The sequence below is a fragment of the Doryrhamphus excisus genome, chromosome 16 (genome assembly GCF_030265055.1).
Source record: "Doryrhamphus excisus isolate RoL2022-K1 chromosome 16, RoL_Dexc_1.0, whole genome shotgun sequence".
NCBI classification, from domain to species: domain Eukaryota; kingdom Metazoa; phylum Chordata; class Actinopteri; order Syngnathiformes; family Syngnathidae; genus Doryrhamphus; species Doryrhamphus excisus.
Genome location: NC_080481.1, coordinates 1,652,136 through 1,671,642, shown reverse-complemented (window position 1 = coordinate 1,671,642; position 19,507 = coordinate 1,652,136). Strand labels below are relative to the sequence as shown.

Sequence of the window (19,507 nt, the reverse complement as noted above, 5' to 3'; positions counted from 1 at the left end):
ATTTATATCCGGTATATGCGTAAATGGGATTTTATCCGTTATAAAAAGGCACTTCCTTGACTATGTTTCCAATGTACCTGGACGCGCAAGCAACGCTGCAAACGACGTCGTATAGCGGCGTGTCACGATTCGGCGAATCGGAGCGCCACGATGCGGCCATCCGATATATGCGAGGGAAATTTCATGGAAATGCATTGGAACGGGACTGGAGATTTTGTCCGGAATAGGCGAAATCCGTTATAAAAAAATCCGATATATGCAATGAATTTTTATTGGAAATGCATTACAGAAAAATCGGTTCTTTTTTATCTGTCCGTTGTGAGCGAATTTCCGATATATCCGAGTCCGATATATCCGAGGTTTACTGTATAAAATCGTTTGCGTATCAGGTGGCCATTCTTATAATATTTGACAAATATTTGACGAAAAACCAGTGAGAATACCCACATTTAAAAAAGCCTTTCTTGCCAGGATCCTGCCCCCCAGACCCCACCTGTCCAGTTAACTTGGGTTGTGCTGACTGAGCCAAGGACACCCCAGGATCACAGAATCCTCGGGGGTTTGTCATACTAAAAACAATATGAGAGTTATGGTTTCATAACTGGTCGGTGACTCAACCCCAAATTTGACCAACACTTGAAAGTACAGTGGGTTGAGACCGGGGATTTATATCCGCTATTAGCAACCCCGCTTTGTGTATGCACACTCTATAATGCTACACAGAAAAGTGCCTTCTGACTCTTCCATACAACCAAATCACATCGGAAAGGCGTAGGGCTTCAGTAAGTTTGTCGGCTAGTCCAGCTGCATACTGGTCCTCAAAAAACAGTCCAGTGTGTCCAGAATCAGGAACTCCAACCACTTGTGCCTGATGGTGGCGTCTTTAGGAATTGTAAACAACGAGCCATTGCCCGCAAGTAAAGAGATTAGGAGTAATTAGGGGAGGGAAGAGAGCTTATCTGACTTATAGCCACAGCCATATAAGGAAGTCACGCCCTCTGTGACATCACAAAGGGGCAGTTTTACCACGCCTTCTGGAACCAAGCGTTTTGAATCATCCCAAAAGTCTTTCAGGGCTCACTTCCAAATACTCAAACCTCTTTTTCTGAAACTTTGGTATCATTTAACACGAGAATACAACATTCTAACTACATTTATAGGTCAGAAAATGGGAAAAGGCATAATAGGTCCCCTTTAAGATGGTTGACGGCACCTGCTCAGTGCCAGATTGTTCCTTGTGGCTTTGACCCGTATTTTTGTTGTTTGGACTTTTGTATTATTTCATAATTTTGTATTATTTTTGTCTCTATGGAGGTCATGTTTGTAGCACACTTTTTTTCCCACTATTTTTTGTGTATTTCTCTGCATCTTGTGGTCCAAATACCGTACACGCTAGTTTGTGACAAATTTGAAGATTACTGTGACCAAAGAAGCATAGTCATCGTAACCATGAGGAGCTAAAAAAAAGTCCTTTTTAATGGTTATCTGCAAGTTATTGAACTTTTTTCTTTTTAATTACTTTTCTCTTTGAATCCGTATTGGCCATTGTATCTGTCTATAATCACCTCATAACGTCTTTTCCGTATTTTTTTTCATTCAAGTTCTGAATTTCCCATCGAGTAATGGCTGAAGGTAAAGGAGGTGACTGAGAAATCGATGGTCGTTCTGGCTGCGTTCCAGAGATTGCAGAATTATGTTCAATGCACTGCAAGCTGCGCTGTAGTTTCCTAATAAATTAGATTAAAAAGCAACAAGGCTTTACGCTAAAATGCTAATTGTCCTAACAAAAGGTGTTGGGAGACATGCAAGAGACAGAAGCTGTATCCGTGTATGGCACCATTAGCATTCATTACCATTACTGTATGAGGTCCGGTGTTTGGTTTCAAGAAATATTAGGTAACCATCTGCTTTGTTGTAACAATATAAAGCTGCAAAGTAAAAATATATTTCATTGTACACATTTTTGTTCCTTCACGGCGTCCCTGCAGTCACCAAACGACATACTTTAAATATTTAAACTTAGGAGTAATTGATTTATTTTAAGGATGGAAGATTCTGTTTCTTCATCCGTCTCACTTAAAGGGCTGTTCGATTCTGTGGAATTTTTTTTTTTAAACAAGAGTTTAGTCCCTGATTTTCAAATAACAGTTATACCGTGACCTTTAAAGACTCCCCAAACAGCACAGAGACACTTTACATCTTCATTCCTGCTCGTGGACAATTAGATTGGTGGGATGAATGAGCCTGTCAGGGCTGCTCTTTACTGTAAACGACTGTTTTGTCATCCCAGGAGAGCGCTGATTCATGGGATGTTACCGTGATACAATACAGCCCAAATTCAGATAGAATGCCGACGGCTGCGGAGGACAGAAGACAACCTTATTAACAAAGTCGAAGCAAGAGGACAATGGTTATGAGGAAACGGATTGAATCCTACTTAATGGAAGGAATGCTATTAGCACCGATGCAGGTGCATCTTGTTGTCTACCGACGGCTTGACCTCAACCCACCGAGCGGATAGTCTGACCCCGCTCCCTTCTCCTGGGAAAAGGTCAATAGCGAGGACCACCATCTGGTGCACCCAGGGACAATGTAATGATTGACAGTCCACGTGGTCTTTCCCATCCTGACACAGCAAAAAGTTACATTTCTTTTATTCGTATTAATTTCCGTTTTAGAAATCTCTTATTCTTTATCACGAACTAAACATGCTAGTTAGAGACAGCTTTGTCCTCCCGTGAGTGGTGGCTTTCACATATTCCTACTGGGGGGTTGGGGGGGGTGGAACAAGTATGTCTTGTTAGGCTCATCAAGCCCGTCAATCGAACAGTCCGCTATAAAAAGACACAATCAAGCAATCTTTGGCATGGACCCCTGATGTTTACCTCAGACCGAGAGCTGAAAAAAGCTACACGGACGAGTTCAAACTGGCGTGTCTGAAGATGGTTTGCCTCAAAGTGAGCAAGACATAAATCAATGCACCAAAGAAAAGAAGTAAACAACTGTACATTTAAAGAGAACTTGGGTGGAACCTCTGAGAGATATAATCCGTAAAACTGTGGTCGGAATAAAACATGTATTATTATTAAGTGTACAATTTAAACAGTATAGCGCAGGGGTCTCAAACTCAATTTAACTGGGGGCCAATGGAAATAAACAAATCAAGAATAAAGAAAATCAATCAATCAGTATACTGATTGATTGATTTTTTTTGATTTTCTTCTTAAGTTTTTATTATTTGCCATTTTATTATTATTATTATTATTATTTATTTATTATAATAAATAAATAATAATAATAATAATGGTTATAATGGTTATTATTATTATTATTTATTTATTATAATAAATAATAATAATAAAACTGCAAATAATAAAAACTTAAGAAACCACATATAGTTGTAAATTATTAATAAATAAATAAATTATTTTTTTCAGATTAAAATTAACAAAGCATTATTAGAGACTATAGTCACATTTATACTCTTTTTATTTACAACATATTGCGCAACTGCAGGGTCTTGAGACACATGCTAACTCGCAAACTAGAGAGCTAGCGACCTAAACGGTAGCCTTCAAGTTATTTCCTTTCAACTTAAATAGCCAAAAACTTACCACTTCCACACGGATAGGGAGGATAACTATTAACAGTTATTTAACCTTTAACATGAACATTAATCAAACGTAATATTTTTTTCTGGGTACATGATACCATACAGCATCCATATCAAACTTGCGCGGGCCGCACTAACATTAAACTTTCATATCAAGGCGGGGGCCTCAAACTGGTGTCCTGCGGGCCACATTTGGCATGTTGCATGTTATTTGTGGACTGTGTTGTAAAATCTTTATAGAGCCTCTTTCTCTTCCTTGTGTCATTGCAAGCGGCCGTGATATTGAAGGATCACGGAGAACTGCGATGGCATGTGTGCAAGCGGACGATGATCAGTGAGGCGTACTGTGCGGTCGTAGCTCTCTTAATCAGGACTCCGGGTGAAGGAACACACAGCACCTGGCAGGTTATTGAGAAATAATAGGATTCTCCGTGCAGCAGACACACAACTAAAGACACAGACGTCTAATGATAAACAATGCAAAATCCCATTTTACTGAGGGGGGAGTGGAATGACTTTGACTGCAACCAATTTTGAGGTACGACAAATGGAGAATGACATGATTATTTTATTTATTTAATTTTTTTATTTTTATTTTTATTTTTATTTTTATTTTTATTTTTTAGATTATTTGGATTTGTAGAAAGTCTTTTAACTGTAAAAAAAAAACAGCCAATCACATCGCACATATAGACAAACAACCATTCACACTCACATTCATACCTATGGACAATTTGGAGTGGCTAATTAACCTAGCATGTTTTTGGAATGTGGGAGGAAACCGGAGTACCCGGAGAAAACCCACGCATGCACGGGGAGAACATGCAAGCTCCACACAGAGATGGCCGAGGGTGGAATTGAACTCAGGTCTCCTAGCTGCGAGGCCTGCGCGCTAACCACTCACCTGCCGTGCAGCCCAACCCAATCTAGTTATGTTATGTTATCGAGTAATATGAGCGTAAAGATGCCTGTAGGGGTGTTAGTTCATGTCGAGAGGGCTCTAATAAAGTTTGAAAAACACTCACATTCATACCTATGGACAATTTGCAGTCACCAATTAACCTAGCATGTTTTTGGAATGTGGGGGGAAACCGGAGTACCCGGAGAAAACAACATGCAAACTCCACGCAAAGATGGCCGAGGGTAGAATCGAACTCGGGTCTCCTTGCTGTGTGGCCGAGGCATTAACCACTTGACCACCGTGCAGCCTGTCCATACATATACAATATAATATACCCAGAGAAAACGCCACCACACATGGTTTAAACTCCATTTAAACCGTGTTTAAACCGTATTTAAACCGAACATTTAAACTCCACACAGAGATTCAAACTCGGGTTTTCCGAATCTCATGACTGTGTGGCCAACATGCTAACAACTCGTCCGCATAATTATGAAATGTACTGATATTATGTTCTGTGGTACTTCACCCCAAAACCACATACAGTATACACAGCAAGCATGATTGCCAATCAACAAAGGTTTCATCATCAGACAAGAACTTTGCCCCCTTCGGTTCAGGACAAATACACACAAGCCATCTGAAGCATTGGACCTTGTAAGCTGCCATTCATTCCCTACTTCAGTGATCCTGCCAGGTCCGTGTCACGATGGACCGTGTGGCTTTTCTGTCACTTTGTTGTCTGCTCTGTCTACCTGCTGTCTGTTTGTCTGCTTCTTACACAAGCTGCTGTCACCATCGACATCACTTCCAGTCATCACCGAGTGGAGCAACTTTAAGGTTCTAGAGTTCAACATTGAACTCGTCTTTGCTGAACTTCCACCGCCACCATTTCAACATAATATATATATACGTCTTGTCTTATTTGTGCTAGTTTCCTAACAGTTTATAATCATTTCATATCAGTTACATTTGAGGCGCATCCTCCTTATCCGACTGACGGACTCGCCCTGTTTCTGGTTTTGGACCCGGATTTCCAGGTGTGGTATCATTGTTGCTAGGCAACTGCTTTGCGTTCTGTCAGCACTTGTAACGAGTTTATTTCAAAAGAATCTGTACCTCTCGCCTGTCAACGTTAAAGTTGAGGGTGTCAGCAAGCTGTTCTGATCTGTTCCTGAGGTGTAGTCGGAAAAGCACTAAAATAGTTCAAAACTCTAGTCGCAATATTTGAGCTCCTGACATGTACATCCTTTCCTTTTTTAATTTTTTATGATTTTTTTTCTCTGTAGTAACATTTTAATTTTCTTGCACTTAACTTTTGAATATTTCATTTCCACGTAAGTTGGTTTTGAAAATTAAGTTGAACTGATCCTTTTTCCAAATTAATAATCCCACAGGAAACAATAAGAATAAGTAATAAATTAAATCCAAAACATCACATTTAAATCAGAATGCTAAATAAAAATGTCAAAAATACATTTTAAATACAAGACAGCAAAATTTATGGTTCCATTTATCACAGCAAGTCTTCCAGGTTCTGAAGCAGCAAAAAAAAAAGCCCCAGACCATCACACTACCACCACCATATTTTACTGTCGGTATGATGCTCTTTTTCTGAAATATCTTGGCAGACTGATCCTTTTTCAAAATTAATAGTCCCACAGGAAACAATAAGAATAAGTAATAAATCAAATCCAAAACATCACATTTAAATCTGAATGCTAAATATAAATATCAAAAATACATTTTAAATACAAGACAGCTAAATTTATGGTTCCATTTATCACAGCAAGTATTCCAGGTTCTGAAGCAGCAAAAAAAAGCCCCAAACCATCACACTACCACCACCATATTTTACTGTCGGTATGATGCTCTTTTTTTGAAATATCTTGTCAGACCATATTAGTATTTCACATCACATATCAAGACGTTTTCTGGTCAAATTGAGACCAGCCTTAATGTGGTTTTCATCTTGGAACTCAGTGTCCCTGTGTCTTTCTTATGGTTGAGTCATGAAAACTGACCTTAACTGAGGCAAGCATGGCCTGCAGTTTTCTGGATGTTGTTGTGGGGTCTTTTGTGACCTCCCACCTCCTTTTAAATCACAAATTTGAAATGTTTTTGTCTCCCTCCCCCTTCTGACATTGATATTTTAGCTCTACTTAAAACCCCACTGACGTATATTCTAGCAATTGTTCACCTGGTTTTAAGATTTTGATCAGAGTGTATCATCTGAAGGGGGAATGATCCACGTAAAATAAGACTCAGTAAAACATTTCTTCCGTGTTTGACACAGTGGGAGTCCAGACCGGCTTGAAGTATTGGACGTGACAGCACATCGAAAGCGTGACATTACAGTATTAGGCAGTCAGTTCACAGCGGATGTTAACGCAGCACTTCACTGGTGCGGGGATGCGATTCCACATCCTTACTATCACATTGTTTCTGACTTGTTTCGACTCAACATCGGTGGGTTACTTTCTGCGAGCAATCCCGGCAATTCAACAGTTAATGTCATCAAAATGAATAAGATCGTATGGGACATGTACCTTAGCGCGTGCATACCATTATGCACCACAGCTTACAGTAGTAATAAGATCACCGCTCTCAAGGGATCACTCGAGTAAATGTCGTGCTGACTGGAAATACGGGTTCACCTCTGACCTGTGCCAAGATGGGAAGTGGAACACTCTGTCCTGTCTCCATTTGTGTTCAGGTGTGCTCAGTGGGGCTCTCTCTTTATTCTGTACAGAAACAAACACGTGTGGTCAGTATTAAAGAACAGTATGTAAGTCATTAATTCATATGGAGAGGGGTCAAAAAAACAAAAAACATGGACACTGAACATTAATTTGTGGTATAGAAGCGCTATAGAAATGGATGGATGGATTACAAGAATGAGAATAGGGCCGCACGGCCACACAGTCAGGCGATAGGGAAGACCTGGGTTCGATTCTCTACTCATACGTGCGTGCGTTTACTTCGGTTTCCTCCCACATTCCAAAAACATGCTAGGTTAATTGGCGACTCCAAATTGTCCATAGGTATGAATGTGAGTGTGAATGGTTGTTTGTCTATATGTGCTCTGTGATTGGCTGGCCACCGGTCCAGGGTGTACCCCGCCTCTTGCCGGAAAACATCCGGGATAGGCTCCAGCATACCCGCGACTCTAATGAGGATAAATGGATTATGAGCTGTTACAATGCATAAAGCAGGGATCTCAAACATGCGGGTTTGATATGATATGAAAGTTTAATGTTAGTGCGGCCGGCGCAAGTTTGATATGGATGCTGTATGGTATCATGTACCCAGAAAAAATTATTACGTTTGATTCATGTTCATGTTAAAGGTTAAATAACTGTTAATAGTTATCCTCCCTATCCGTGTGGAAGTGGTAAGTTTTTGGCTATTTAAGTTTAAAGGAAATAACTTGAAGGCTACCGTTTAGGTCGCTAGCTCTCTATAGTTTGCGAGTTAGCATGTGTCTCAAGACCCTGCAGTTGCGCAATATGTTGTAAATAAAAAGAGTATAAATGTGACTATAGTCGTGTTTTGTCATGTCTACAGGGCTCTAATAATGCTTTGTTCATTTTAATCTGAAAAAAATCATTTGTCTACCCACCAACTATATGTGCTTTCTTAAGTTTTTATTATTTGCCGTTTTATTATTATTATTATATTTATTTATTTATTACTGATTGATTGATTTTCTTTATTCTTGATTTGTTTATTTATTTTTCATCTTATTTTGTGCAGAAAAATAAAAATGAAGATATTTGAGAACAGTGGAATGTTTTATCAGAGCTTTTATTGTAGAAAATCGGAACCAAAGCACTGAAAAAGTTTGTATATTTTTCTGTTTTTAATAAATGCGTTGGGGTTTTTTTGGAAAACCTGATGCGGCCCAGCCTTGCCCAGACCCTAGCTCCAGTGGCCCCCAGGTAGATTGAGTTTGAGACCCCTGGCATAAAGTATCCCAATAATTGGCTGAGTATAAATTAAAAACAAATGTAATAAGTGGCAATCAATTCATATTCAACATGGAGTAAAACTGCCCAAATGTTTAGGACTGACTTAACAAGATATGATAACCTTGTTTTTTTTGCCTCAGTATGACTGATTTGCTTATCAAATGACACATTTGCCCTCATAGGATTACCGTCTGCGCACCATTCAATGACATCAATGGGGATGAGGGATCCTGAAAGAGGACTCCGGCGCAAGCGTGACGACAGAGAGCAGCAAATATAAAAGACGAGAGGCGATGTTGTGCACACATACAACGTTGGCCTTACAGGTCAGTCAGTGACCACCGCCGTCACCGACATCATCCATCCACGAGACGTATGCTCACCACCATCCACTACAAGAGGAGCATCTAGGACCTAAGAGGTGAGCTTTTGCTTTCTCAACATATAAAAACATCTCATCTTTCCGGAGAGACATTTGACTTGCCTCAGTTTTCGATGTCTCCCGCAAGGCTACGCCAGTGTCCCGCCATGAAGTCCACATGTCTTTTCATCCTGGCTTCTGTCCTGGTTTGCAACTTGAAGATGGTATGTAGAGGACAGAGCATATCTGTTGAGGAGGAGCCGGACCAGAGGACTGTAGACGATTTGCTTCACCATGGAGCAGAGAGCCTTCTACTGCGTTCTATCCTGCAAAAGATGCAGGGAGAAGAAGACGGATATGGTGAGCAAATCCTAAATTAGTTTTACAAATAAATATTTTTGAATACATACACAGTTAATAATTCATGTGGTTGCATGGTATTTTAAAACGTATACAAATAATCGGTTGTATACGTTTTAAATGGGAAATTACGCACGACATATTTCAACTTTTTACAGCCCTTGAAACAGACTAACGCACCCTACCCCCCCCCCCCCCACTCCCCCCTGCAGAGGGACTTTCTTCTCAACCAGAATGGGTAACAAAGCGGCAGCATCCAGGCAAGAGATACAGCGAGTCATCCGATGACGGTGATGAAGAGTACTTGAGCGTGGAAAGGAGACAACACCCGGGCAAACGCGACGAAGACATGCGCTCGCTGCTGGAGCTGCAAAAAAGGCAACACCCGGGGAGGCGCTCCACAAGCGGACACCTTTCCGGCGCCCCCATCATCGTCCTGGGTGAACTTTCCAAGCGGCAGCACCCAGGCAAGCGCAACTCGGCGTTACGCAGCCGGCGCCAGCACCCCGGTAAGCGGCAGGAAGAAGAAGGAGATGAGGAGGAGGAGTACCGCACAGAGTTGGACAAGCGTCAGCACCCCGGGAAACGGTTTTGGGATCATTCGGATCCAGATTTTGCCACCGTGAGTCCGTGTGAAGGCGTTTTGGACCCTATGAGATGCGCCAAGACGAATCTGATTCTCGATTTTTTAGACAACATGAGTGTGAAGCACACCGAGGAGAAGAGACAACACCCGGGGAAAAGGTTTGCACCCGGGGAGGATTTCGTGGACGGAGAGTAGAGTCGTTAGAATTTGTAAAATCATATAAATGTCTATGTAACTTAGAATGTAAACAACGTTAGCCGCGTTTCCTTTTGTGTTAAATCCTGTTTTTTGGAGAACTTGTGGATAAATGTAATACTTGTAGGACTGTAAATTAAAGAGTGAGTGTTGGGTGGATGATTCATCAGGAATTATCATAATTATTGACTGATTCGTCATATATATTTTTTGTTTTTTTTTGTCCACAATGATGCTGACAAGGCGTGTCTCTGTGAGGCATCCCTGTCGGAATGGATGCATTGAGAAATAGAACAAGTTATTTTATTTACTTTCTATTTAGAAATGTAAATGCTAATAAATACAATGCAAATATAGTTTGTCCAAGTTTATTTTAACTTCTTTGACTACATTTTTTCCTAAAGGCGGACGGCAACAAGTGCAGTCAAAACAATAAAAAATCAAATTCATGAAGTGTATGACTATAAATGTTGATCGGAGTCAATTATAGGAGGTGATTTTCTGCCTCTGCTTTTTTTGTGTGAGAGTCATTCCATGCAACGTGGTGGCCGTGGCCACCCTTGGTCACTCTCCGGCCACCCCACTGGCCACCCCTAAATGTGAGTGATGGTCTCACATTGGCCACCCCAATGGAAAGGAACATTTCTAGCTTGTTTGAATTAGATTATTGGATCACCGATGTACAATATAGGCATCAAACCCAGAACCAGGAACTGCAGAGATGCAACACAGCTTCCCATAAAGGGCTTAATATATATGTTGTATTAAATGTTGTCTTTTAAAATAGCCTTACAAAGACATGAACAATACCTATTTTTATGGTAGATTTATTTTACCAATGTCAACAAAAGACCGAATATCAGAATTTAGTACTTGCTGGAAGGCTTGTCAGCTGTGCTTTCACAGAGAAAAAAGCCATCATTAGAGCTAGATTTACATACAGGTCAATTGCAATATACAATGTACTTACACAGTATATATTATACACATAAAAAAGGTAAGAACACAATCTAAAAAAACACCAGCCATGAACCTCCCAACACGTCACATGTTTTGGGTCAATATGTCATGATGGCGGACCCAACTACGACCCATTCAGTTTCCTGGCTGAGGGCAGAAATCTCTCATCCAAAAGTCAGTCCTGATAAATGTAAAATGATAAATGTATTTAAAACTTACCGGTATTTTATTTACGTAGCGTTTGTTCCGAGTTCGGGTAAGTTTGTTCCTCATTGCTTTCCGTACTACCACCGCCAGTGTCACATGACCAAGGTTCGCTGCCACTGATGTTGAGCTGTCAAACAGAAGCCAAACTGTTATTGAATCGTGTATATGTAAGTATAAACGGTGCATTGCGATTATTCTTCAGTTTAAATATTGCCGTGAGGAGACCGTGCTGTTTATTTGCTACGGTGACAGCGAGATATAGCAAGACTCCTCGTTAGCATTTTAAGCTAACGTTACTACCAACATGTTAACTACGTTTTAGCCAACACAACTGCGGTTTCTTGATATGTATATAACAATTAATCAGTAAATTGTCGCTCACAGTGTGTGAAAGAAATATCTGACGTAGTTTGTATGACAACGGGGGTCGTTACTTACATTAGCGATCATAAGCAAGTGTCAATGACTAGTTGCTCCATTTGCGCTTGTATCGTTGGTTTCCAGTGTGATGGATCCATCATGGCACACCTTGCACTTCCTGTGGCACAAGGAGTAGACAACAGCACTGGCCTCCGCCATCATGGCTTCGAGTTACCCGTTTGAGGCCACAGGTGAGGTGAAGGAGGGCTTCCTTTGCCCGCTGTGCCTGAAGGACCTGCAGTCTTTCTACCAGCTCCAAGGCCACTACGAAGAGGAGCATTCTGGGGATGACGGCCACGTTCGAGGACAACTGAAAAGTAGGTGGTTTACTGTGCTGGTGGTTATAGTTTGAATATGATATTATTGTGTTCGGGGCAACAGATCATATGTACTAATCATAATTTATAGACCTGAGATAGATGGTCTTACGGTCCATGCTGGGGGTGAGTGGGGTCAGAGATGATCCGGTGGGCTCTGGATATGTCCTGGATGGGTGGTTGGGGGTGCGGGGTCCCGATGATCTCCGCTGTCCTCACCACTCACTGCAGCTCCCAAACCAGACGGAGATGCAGCTGGTGATCAAGCTCTCGATGGTCCCTCTGTAGAAGGTGGTTAGGACAGGATGAGGAGGGAGGCTCTTCTCATCAGAAAATGCTTATTTAACAAGGAGGAGGTGTGGAGCGACCAGACGAGGTTGTGTGTGATATGCACCCTCGGTTGTGCTCACGACTTCTACAGCTGCGTCGTTGATGCGGAGGCGACTGTGGCTGGGTTTGGATCTCCTGATCTCCACTATGATCTCCTTGTTTTTGTTGACGTACAGAACCAGGTTGTTCACCTGGCACCAGTCCACAAGATGTTGCACTTCCTCCCTGTAAACCAGTTCATTGTTGTCTTGAATGACCACAACTGTTGGCAGGATGTGGTTGCTGCTGTACCCGGGGCTTAACAGGGGGCTCAGGATACATCCATGGGGGGAGCCGGTGTTCTGGATGTGTTGTTACCTACTTGGACAGACTAGTTCTGTCGGTGAGGAAGTCCAGTTGCACAGGGAGGTCTTGAGGCCCAGGGGCTCCAATTTGCAAACCAGGTCGAATGACAGGGCGGGTATGGAGGTGATGTGGTCCTTAATGTGAGCGCAATGGCGCAAAAGTCATTTCGACATGTGACGGATGGTTTCTTGACTGGAAACACGGTAGAACGACAGCCTGGGTCAATGAGGTGTTGGGTGTCAAGATGTCTCTGAGCATGTGGGCCAGCTGGTCTGCACATTCCTTGATCAAGTCGTCCTGGAATGTTGTCAGAGCTTGCAGCTTTCTCCGTTTTGACCTTCCTCAGGACGGTCCGCACTGCAGTGGTATCCAGTCCGAGTGCCTGTTCATCGGGGTAGGGGGGTAGCTTTCCTCACAAGGTTATTGTTCAGAGCTTCAAACCTTCCGAAGATGTTATTAAGCTTATATATTGGGGTCAATATTTTAATAAATCATAAATATCTGCGTTTTTATAGGTTTGGTCCAGAAGGCAATTAAAGCCAAAGACAAGCTACTGAAGAGGGATGGAGATGACAGACAAGATGCAAGTAGTTATGAGTCATTCTATTATGGTGGAGTGGACCCATACATGTGGGAGCCTCAGGAGCTTGGTGAGACTTTCGAACTCACAAAAAAAAAAATTAGAATACACGTGTCTCGTGATTGTCGATAAATATGCCCTTCTTTTGCAGGAGCAACAAGAAGTCACCTGGACCTTTTTAGGAAACAACGTGCTGCCAGGATAGATCATTACGTCATCGAGGTCAACAAGCTGATCATCAGACTGGAAAAGGTGCGCTTGCGTCCTCAGAACATACTTTTTCCCACCACTGGAATTCCAATTCGCTCAAATAAAAACATGTCCTTTCAGCTAACATCCTTCGATAGAACCAACACAGACACGGCAAAAATCAGAGGTTTGTGAAAGTGGCAAGTTTGTGTACTCTAAATAAATGTTTGGAATTCAGTATTGATAACGGTGTCTTCCTTTACAGCCATTGAGAAGTCAGTTGTGTCCTGGGTCAATGACTCCGATGTCCCTTTCTGTCCCGACTGTGGAAACAAGTTCAACATTCGGAACAGAAGACACCACTGTCGTCTGTGTGGCTCCATTATGTGCAGGAAGTGCATGGAGTTTGTGCCCTTACCTCTTGCTCGTATGTATTAACTAAAAAAAAAATACTTGTGTTGAACTACATAACTTTTCTGCATCTTATTAGATTGTTGTCATTATGAAAATATAAAGTGGCACTTTCTTTTTTATTGGCTTTCTTATAGAACGGCTCATCAGTGGGACACACGAGGCTCTGAGTGTACCTGGGGGCCGCAGTCACTCCCAGTCTCCCCCGACTGGCACCAGCAGTGGTATGGGGTCCAGGAGAGGCAGCATCAGCAGCCTGAGCAGCGTCACCTCCATGCTGGAAGAGAAGGACGACGAGAGGATTCGCTGCTGTCATCATTGTATGGACATGCTGTTGAAGAGGCAGCAGAAATTGGAGGAGAAAGAATTTGTGCCTGATATAGTCAAACTTTATGAGGTCGGTTTTTGTATTAAAATATGAGGAATGTAGTATTTTGGATTTTTTTTCTGTCACCCTCATATTTCCTGTTTGTCTTTTTGTCAGAGGCTGAGGATGTGCATGGAGAAGGTGGATGAAAAGGCTCCAGAGTACATCAAAATTGCGGAGTCTCTCAAGTAAGATCCATTTAGGCTCATCACGTTGCAATTCCCGACAATATTTTAATGTCAAAGACATTCTTTCTTAGTGCTGGGGAGACCACATACAGTCTAGACACAGCAGGTGGACTTCGACTGGAAGTACAGAAATACTACGAACTGATTGATGCTCTAAGGTAGAAATGTGTCCTATGCTTGAAAATGGAACTCTTCAAGACCGTTCATCACCCTGGCCCTTTGTGTTCTTTTCTCAGTAAAAAGATTCTAACTCTGGGAATTAAAGACGAACCACAGCCACATCCGAAGGTGCTCCAGTTGCAGAGGATGGTCCGCTACACAGCCACACTATTTGTCCAGGTGAAGCCAAGCGCTCAGAAAAATAACATTATCAATCATTGTGTTATTAATACAAATAATACCATTCATTTGATCTTCCTCATAGGAGAAGCTTTTGGGGCTCATGTCCTTACCGACTAAAGAGAAATACGAAGAGCTGAAAGAAAAGCGAAAACAGGAGCAAGAGAAGAAACTCCAGCTGGAGAGACTGGTGAGATGGAAATCACACACTTTTTGTCGGACATTTTACTGGCGATGCTACTTGTGTTTCTATTTTCTTTTGGCTCACAGACAGTTCAGGAGGCCCTGAAGAGGAGGCAGGAGTCTGAAAAGAACCATCTGTCCAGCACCAACGGAGAACTTCAAGTGACCAGAGCACCTCTCATGACCAAAGCCGGAGGCTGGTTACCCTCTTCTGAGTCTGGCAATGCACGCAGCGAGCTCGAGGACCCCCTCCTGCAGCAGATCGACAACATCCAGTCGTTCCTTCGGCAGGCACGTCAAGCCCAGAGAACAGACGAGGTGGCCATGCTGGAAGAGAACCTGCGTCAGCTGCAGGATGAATATGACCAGCAGCAGACCAGCCTCGCCATCGCGCTCTCTCAGAAGCTGGCCGAAGAGGAGACCTTGCAGCAGGATGAGCTGAGCCGTCTGGGGGCTTGGGGGAAGGAAGACAGGGATCACAGGGGTCCCATTGTGGTCCCCATTCAGGCAGCCTTCACCTGGGAGAGAACTTTGAATATCAGTCCCAGTGATAGCTTGCAAGCAGGCTCAAGAGAAGATGATTTAACACCCAAAGATGAGAACACCATCAATGCATTCCCTGCTTCAAACCAGGAGGAATCTCAGAGACTGAGAAGCTTAGGCGGCCAGGTAACGCCCCCCAGTGGAGACAGCCAGAACAGCACCTCCCGTAACCCGTTTGATGAAGAGGACTCAACTCCAATTGAGGAGGATCCGTCCAATCCCTTCAGTGAGGACGTAAAGAGGGAACACAAAGAAGTGGCCATTGAAAAGAAAGAATACAACCCTTTTGATGAAGCCGAGGCTGATGATGATGAGGACGATGACGACGACACACAGGCCGATCACGTTCCCGGTAACCCCTTTGAGGAAGACGATACAGAGTGCGGTAACCCCTTCATTGAGGCCTCCGAGGATTCAAAGACCACCTCAACCAACCCCTTTGACTGTGATGATGATGATGATGATGATGATGAGGTGCCACCCGACGTGGACATGATAGAAGAAGAGCTGCTGCTGCAGCAGATCGACAACATCAGGGCTTACATTTTTGACGCCAAACTCAGCGGTCGGCTTGATGAAGTGGAGCTGTTGTCGGAAAACCTAAGAGAGCTACAGCACACTCTGCAGGAACAGAAGAGAAACAAGCAGTGACATGCTCCCCCCCTTACCCCCCTTACCCCAAATCCCCTTGCAAAGGCCCCTGTTTGGAGCACTACAGATGGGTTCACCACTGTCCACATTCTGCGGGGTTTTCAAACCACTTTTAATGCCACAATATTGCACAATTGTGATCATATTTGGAAAAGACTGTTTGAAGCAAAGGAATCGTGTGTTGCCTTGTGAATTACTAGCAACCAGTTCAGGGTCTAGTCCAGGGGTCGGCAACCTTTACTATGAAAAGAGCCATTTCACCCACTTGCCCACTAAAGAAAAATAGCCTGGAGCCGCAAAACGTTGTATGTTTAAAACAACATTGGAGGGAATTTGGGGGTGTCAAAGTAGTTCAGATAAAAAAAAAGTCGAGTTGGACTACTCTTACTAGTACTGGAGATAAACTTTTGTTTTTAAATGAGCTCTAATTTATTTTTTAGAATCGTCAAATAACTCATTAATAATAATTAATAATTAATAACTCAAATAACTCAAAGTATTACTCATTTCCCTTCATGTTAACCTGTCAGAGAGAACTGGATAGCATCCTGTCTGCTCATTCAGTCACCAGTCAGAACTCAGTCAGGATGCATTCATGGTCTCACACAAAGTTGGATTTTTGTAAACTCATAACAAAGACGTGCATTTTCACCACACAAGTGCTAAAAAATATTCAAGCATTGCAAAGGGAGCCGCAACAAAGAGACTGGAGAGCCACATTTGGCTCTGGAGCCGCGGGTTGCTGACCCCTGGTCTAGTCTAAAAGGGATGATCGGAATCATGACATTAACTCACACACTCCCCCGTCTCCTCAAGACACTACACAAAATGTGACTACTACTCTTTATATACAAGTACTTTGATGGTGATGTCATCCAACTGATATCCAATTGCATTTCAAGTTGTTGGTGTCCGTTTTATGACCAGTTTTGACACATTTTAAACAACGTCTCTGTGATTAACCGCACTAGATTTTTTGGGGGGGATATTTTGTCACTTTTGTGTGTATGTCCGCTTTCTAAAGTGCAGAGCCAAAGCCGAGGTCACAACCGAGGTTTTTTTTTTTTTTTTTTTGTCAAGTGATCTGTGTGACTAGCATCTGTCCAGTGTTTACTTCCCTCCAGCTCGGTATGGCCGCACATTGCACAAACGTACTGCTTTTACTGCGATGCATGAACACTGAATGAATGCCAAGTATTATCACTCACACTATTATGTTTTATGCTAAAATGCCAGACTGATAAGATTTGGACAAATTTATTAACATCAGAGCAAAACTAAACAAAATTGTTGTTGTTTTTTTGCCTCAATATAAAAATTATATACCGTATTTTCTGGACTACATGTCGCATTTTTTGCGGGTAATTTATTTTACAAACTACTTGACCAAAACAGACATTATGTCCTCTTGGAAGGCAAGTTCTAACAATAAAAGAATAGAGAACAGGCTGAATAGGTGTAAGATATGCTAACACAATGCTTATAAAAAAAAATAAACAGAAACAGAAAAGGTGTATTCAGTGTTTATGTAACAATTTTTTTAATGTATAAGTCGCAGGAACAGCCAACCTATGAAAAAAGTGCAACTTATAGTCCGGAAAATACGGTATTGTTTTTCAATATAACTACAGGTGGTCCTCAGTTCATGGAATTATGTGTCACTGTTTTGATCCCAGACTGTTGGACATCGGTCAAATATTAACACTGCAGTAGACATACCTGCCAGGTCAGTGATCATCTGATAACAACAGTAATAACCAAGCGGTTTTATTATCAAGATGCTAATTTTTTATTAGTTTAATTCTTGTATTTGGTGTTTTGTTCCTGTAATGTTCTGTATGCAATGTGAGTCTTAATAATGGTACAGTTTACAACCCGAGGACCACCTGTATGTTGTTTTTATGATGTGCACATTACCGGATGAAGTCACGACATGCGAATCCACATTTCTGGATTCAACATCGCATACAAACTCAAAGCATGATGTCAGATTGCTCTTACTTGGGAGATCAGATAACATCACCGGTTCCTACAGCGGAGAACCAGTCTCTCTGTCTCAGCTCTCTTGTTCCGCACTCATCTGGGAACGATACTTGCCAGTCATGTCTTTAGGCAGAGGTGTGGTTCCAGGACAAGGCACCTGGCCCTCCACCTCACAGATACACTCCCTCAGACAATACTTCTTTGGCCCAAAGTTAGCAGGGTTGGAGGCCTGCATCTTGGCTTGTGCCTCGGCCTTTAACGTGGTCCTGGGCAAGGAAGTGTTAAGAATAAATGTGTTACTGCTATTGTATTGGACATGATGGAATTGCATGCTGTACCTAATGATTTGATCGGTAATGAAGCACAGAATACATCCTTCATTATACTTACTCTGACTTGCCCAAAATCTTCTTTATGTGTCGTGCAATGTCTTTGTAGTCCTTTCCTTCAACATCCACCAGCACTTGTTCACCATCATCTAGAGAAGATAAGTAATGTCAGATCAAAGTAGCTTCCGGGTTATAAAAAAAAAAAAAACCAAGGCAACAAACCCAGGTAAAATTTCAAGAACGGCGATGGCGTCATGTTTTTGAACATCATTACTTGGACCCACGGGTTTTTGTACTGAATTTGAGGAATATTGAAGAAAACAAATTTCCTGCGAAACAAAAAAAAATAAAAGAGGCAATTTAAAGAGACGAGCAAGCTGACGACGCTGGAGTTCTACTTTATGTTAACACCGACCTTGCCCCGTCGCTGAGCTCTCCTCTTGTGTTGTAGTTGACCGTCATGATCTTCACTCGGTTTTTAAAGATGATGTCGCCCTTCCCGAGGTACTCCAGAGTCCTCCTGATCGGAAACCTTCCTTTCATAGGCATTGTCGACTATTTATTTGGATACAAATTACCATTCGTAGCTTATCTCTCGAGTCGTTCGAGCATAGTTTTCTCAGCGCGTTTTGATGACGTCAACAGCGCGAATCTTATTCGGTGTTATGGCGGTTGACATCCATCAGTTTGGTGCATTACCGCCCCCTTTCGGCGGTGTTGCTGCTTCTGCTTCTTATTGTTTTTTACTGGCGGTTGGTAATCAACTTTTGGTGTGTATTAACCCCACCAAATGTATAAATGTATACACTTATTGTTATATAAATTTATACAGCATGTATAAACCCCAAACGTCCACCTATTCTCCATGTTAGGTTAAATGACTCCAAATTAGGGATGAATGTGAGTGTGAATGATATATGTGACCTGTGATTGGCTGGCGAGCCCCACCCAAAGTCAACTGGGATAGGCTCCAGCATACCCCCACTACACTAATGAGGATGGATTAATCTCAAATTTCAATGTACCATACCATATCCAGATAAATATAATATTTATTATTGCCTATTATGTAACTTTTTAATCCTTCAATTTGTTATTCTTCGTTAATGATGAACACTAAAAATGAATTTCAATTAAAACAGATGTTACGTTATGGGAGGCACAACCAGAGTTGGTCC

General features: G+C 42.1%; 4 protein-coding genes and 1 long non-coding RNA gene across 9 annotated transcripts in view; 2 read left to right on the top strand and 3 right to left on the bottom strand.

Moving 5' to 3' along the window:
• The window catches only part of tmcc1a (transmembrane and coiled-coil domain family 1a), a 57,957-nt gene extending 50,697 nt beyond the window's left edge, over window positions 1-7,260 (bottom strand). Inside the window, exon 1 of one of the 2 annotated variants that reach the window (XM_058052631.1) lies at window positions 7,179-7,260. The gene's annotated coding sequence lies outside the window, so the exon portion shown is untranslated. The remainder of the gene's footprint in view (window positions 1-7,178) is intronic. The other variant, XM_058052634.1, reaches the window with a different exon arrangement.
• A 1,495-nt stretch (window positions 7,261-8,755) lies between these two features.
• trh (thyrotropin-releasing hormone) lies at window positions 8,756-10,343 on the top strand. Of its 2 annotated transcripts, none has more exons than XM_058052640.1 (3): window positions 8,756-8,906; window positions 8,975-9,206; window positions 9,419-10,343. In XM_058052640.1, exons 2-3 carry the CDS (start codon window positions 8,981-8,983, stop codon window positions 9,985-9,987), a joined length of 795 nt encoding a protein of 264 aa, XP_057908623.1. In that variant the 5' UTR covers window positions 8,756-8,906; window positions 8,975-8,980; the 3' UTR covers window positions 9,988-10,343. The 2 variants fall into 2 exon arrangements, with proteins under 2 accessions (XP_057908623.1, XP_057908625.1); XM_058052642.1 differs by having other exon boundaries at window positions 8,761-8,906; window positions 8,995-9,206.
• Window positions 8,976-16,021, bottom strand: LOC131104937 (uncharacterized). Of its 3 annotated transcripts, XR_009119850.1 has the most exons (6): window positions 15,910-16,019; window positions 13,923-14,023; window positions 11,985-12,173; window positions 11,593-11,884; window positions 11,167-11,281; window positions 8,976-9,172 (listed from the first exon to the last, which is right to left on the bottom strand). It is a non-coding gene; the product is annotated as an uncharacterized LOC131104937 (long non-coding RNA). The 3 variants fall into 3 exon arrangements; XR_009119848.1 differs by having other exon boundaries at window positions 13,923-16,021; XR_009119849.1 differs by having other exon boundaries at window positions 12,004-12,173; window positions 13,923-16,021.
• On the top strand, window positions 11,189-18,427 carry LOC131104931 (rabenosyn-5). The gene is made up of 12 exons (XM_058052629.1): window positions 11,189-11,321; window positions 11,659-11,891; window positions 13,082-13,216; window positions 13,298-13,398; window positions 13,477-13,522; window positions 13,601-13,762; window positions 13,884-14,143; window positions 14,231-14,301; window positions 14,373-14,459; window positions 14,538-14,640; window positions 14,726-14,830; window positions 14,911-18,427. Exons 2-12 carry the CDS (start codon window positions 11,735-11,737, stop codon window positions 16,015-16,017), a joined length of 2,334 nt encoding a protein of 777 aa, XP_057908612.1. The 5' UTR covers window positions 11,189-11,321; window positions 11,659-11,734; the 3' UTR covers window positions 16,018-18,427.
• Window positions 17,259-18,986, bottom strand: mrps25 (mitochondrial ribosomal protein S25). The gene is made up of 4 exons (XM_058052643.1): window positions 18,745-18,986; window positions 18,552-18,658; window positions 18,391-18,478; window positions 17,259-18,266 (listed from the first exon to the last, which is right to left on the bottom strand). Exons 1-4 carry the CDS (start codon window positions 18,876-18,878, stop codon window positions 18,074-18,076), a joined length of 522 nt encoding a protein of 173 aa, XP_057908626.1. The 5' UTR covers window positions 18,879-18,986; the 3' UTR covers window positions 17,259-18,073.
• Between the last annotated feature and the right edge of the window lie 521 nt (window positions 18,987-19,507).

Bases quoted from the DNA above. Each gene is read 5' to 3' on its own strand.
- trh (XM_058052640.1), top strand. From the start codon at position 8,981: ATGTCTCCCGCAAGGCTACGCCAGTGTCCCGCCATGAAGTCCACATGT. The intron at 9,207-9,418 runs GTGAGCAAATCC...TCCCCCCTGCAG, and splicing joins GGGAGAAGAAGACGGATATG to AGGGACTTTCTTCTCAACCA.
- LOC131104931 (XM_058052629.1), top strand. From the start codon at position 11,735: ATGGCTTCGAGTTACCCGTTTGAGGCCACAGGTGAGGTGAAGGAGGGC. The intron at 13,217-13,297 runs GTGAGACTTTCG...CTTCTTTTGCAG, and splicing joins GTGGGAGCCTCAGGAGCTTG to GAGCAACAAGAAGTCACCTG. The intron at 14,144-14,230 runs GTCGGTTTTTGT...TCTTTTTGTCAG, and splicing joins ATATAGTCAAACTTTATGAG to AGGCTGAGGATGTGCATGGA.
- mrps25 (XM_058052643.1), bottom strand. From the start codon at position 18,878: ATGCCTATGAAAGGAAGGTTTCCGATCAGGAGGACTCTGGAGTACCTC. The intron at 18,479-18,551 runs GTTTGTTGCCTT...TATCTTCTCTAG, and splicing joins GTTCTTGAAATTTTACCTGG to ATGATGGTGAACAAGTGCTG. The intron at 18,267-18,390 runs GTAAGTATAATG...TTCCTTGCCCAG, and splicing joins AAGATTTTGGGCAAGTCAGA to GACCACGTTAAAGGCCGAGG.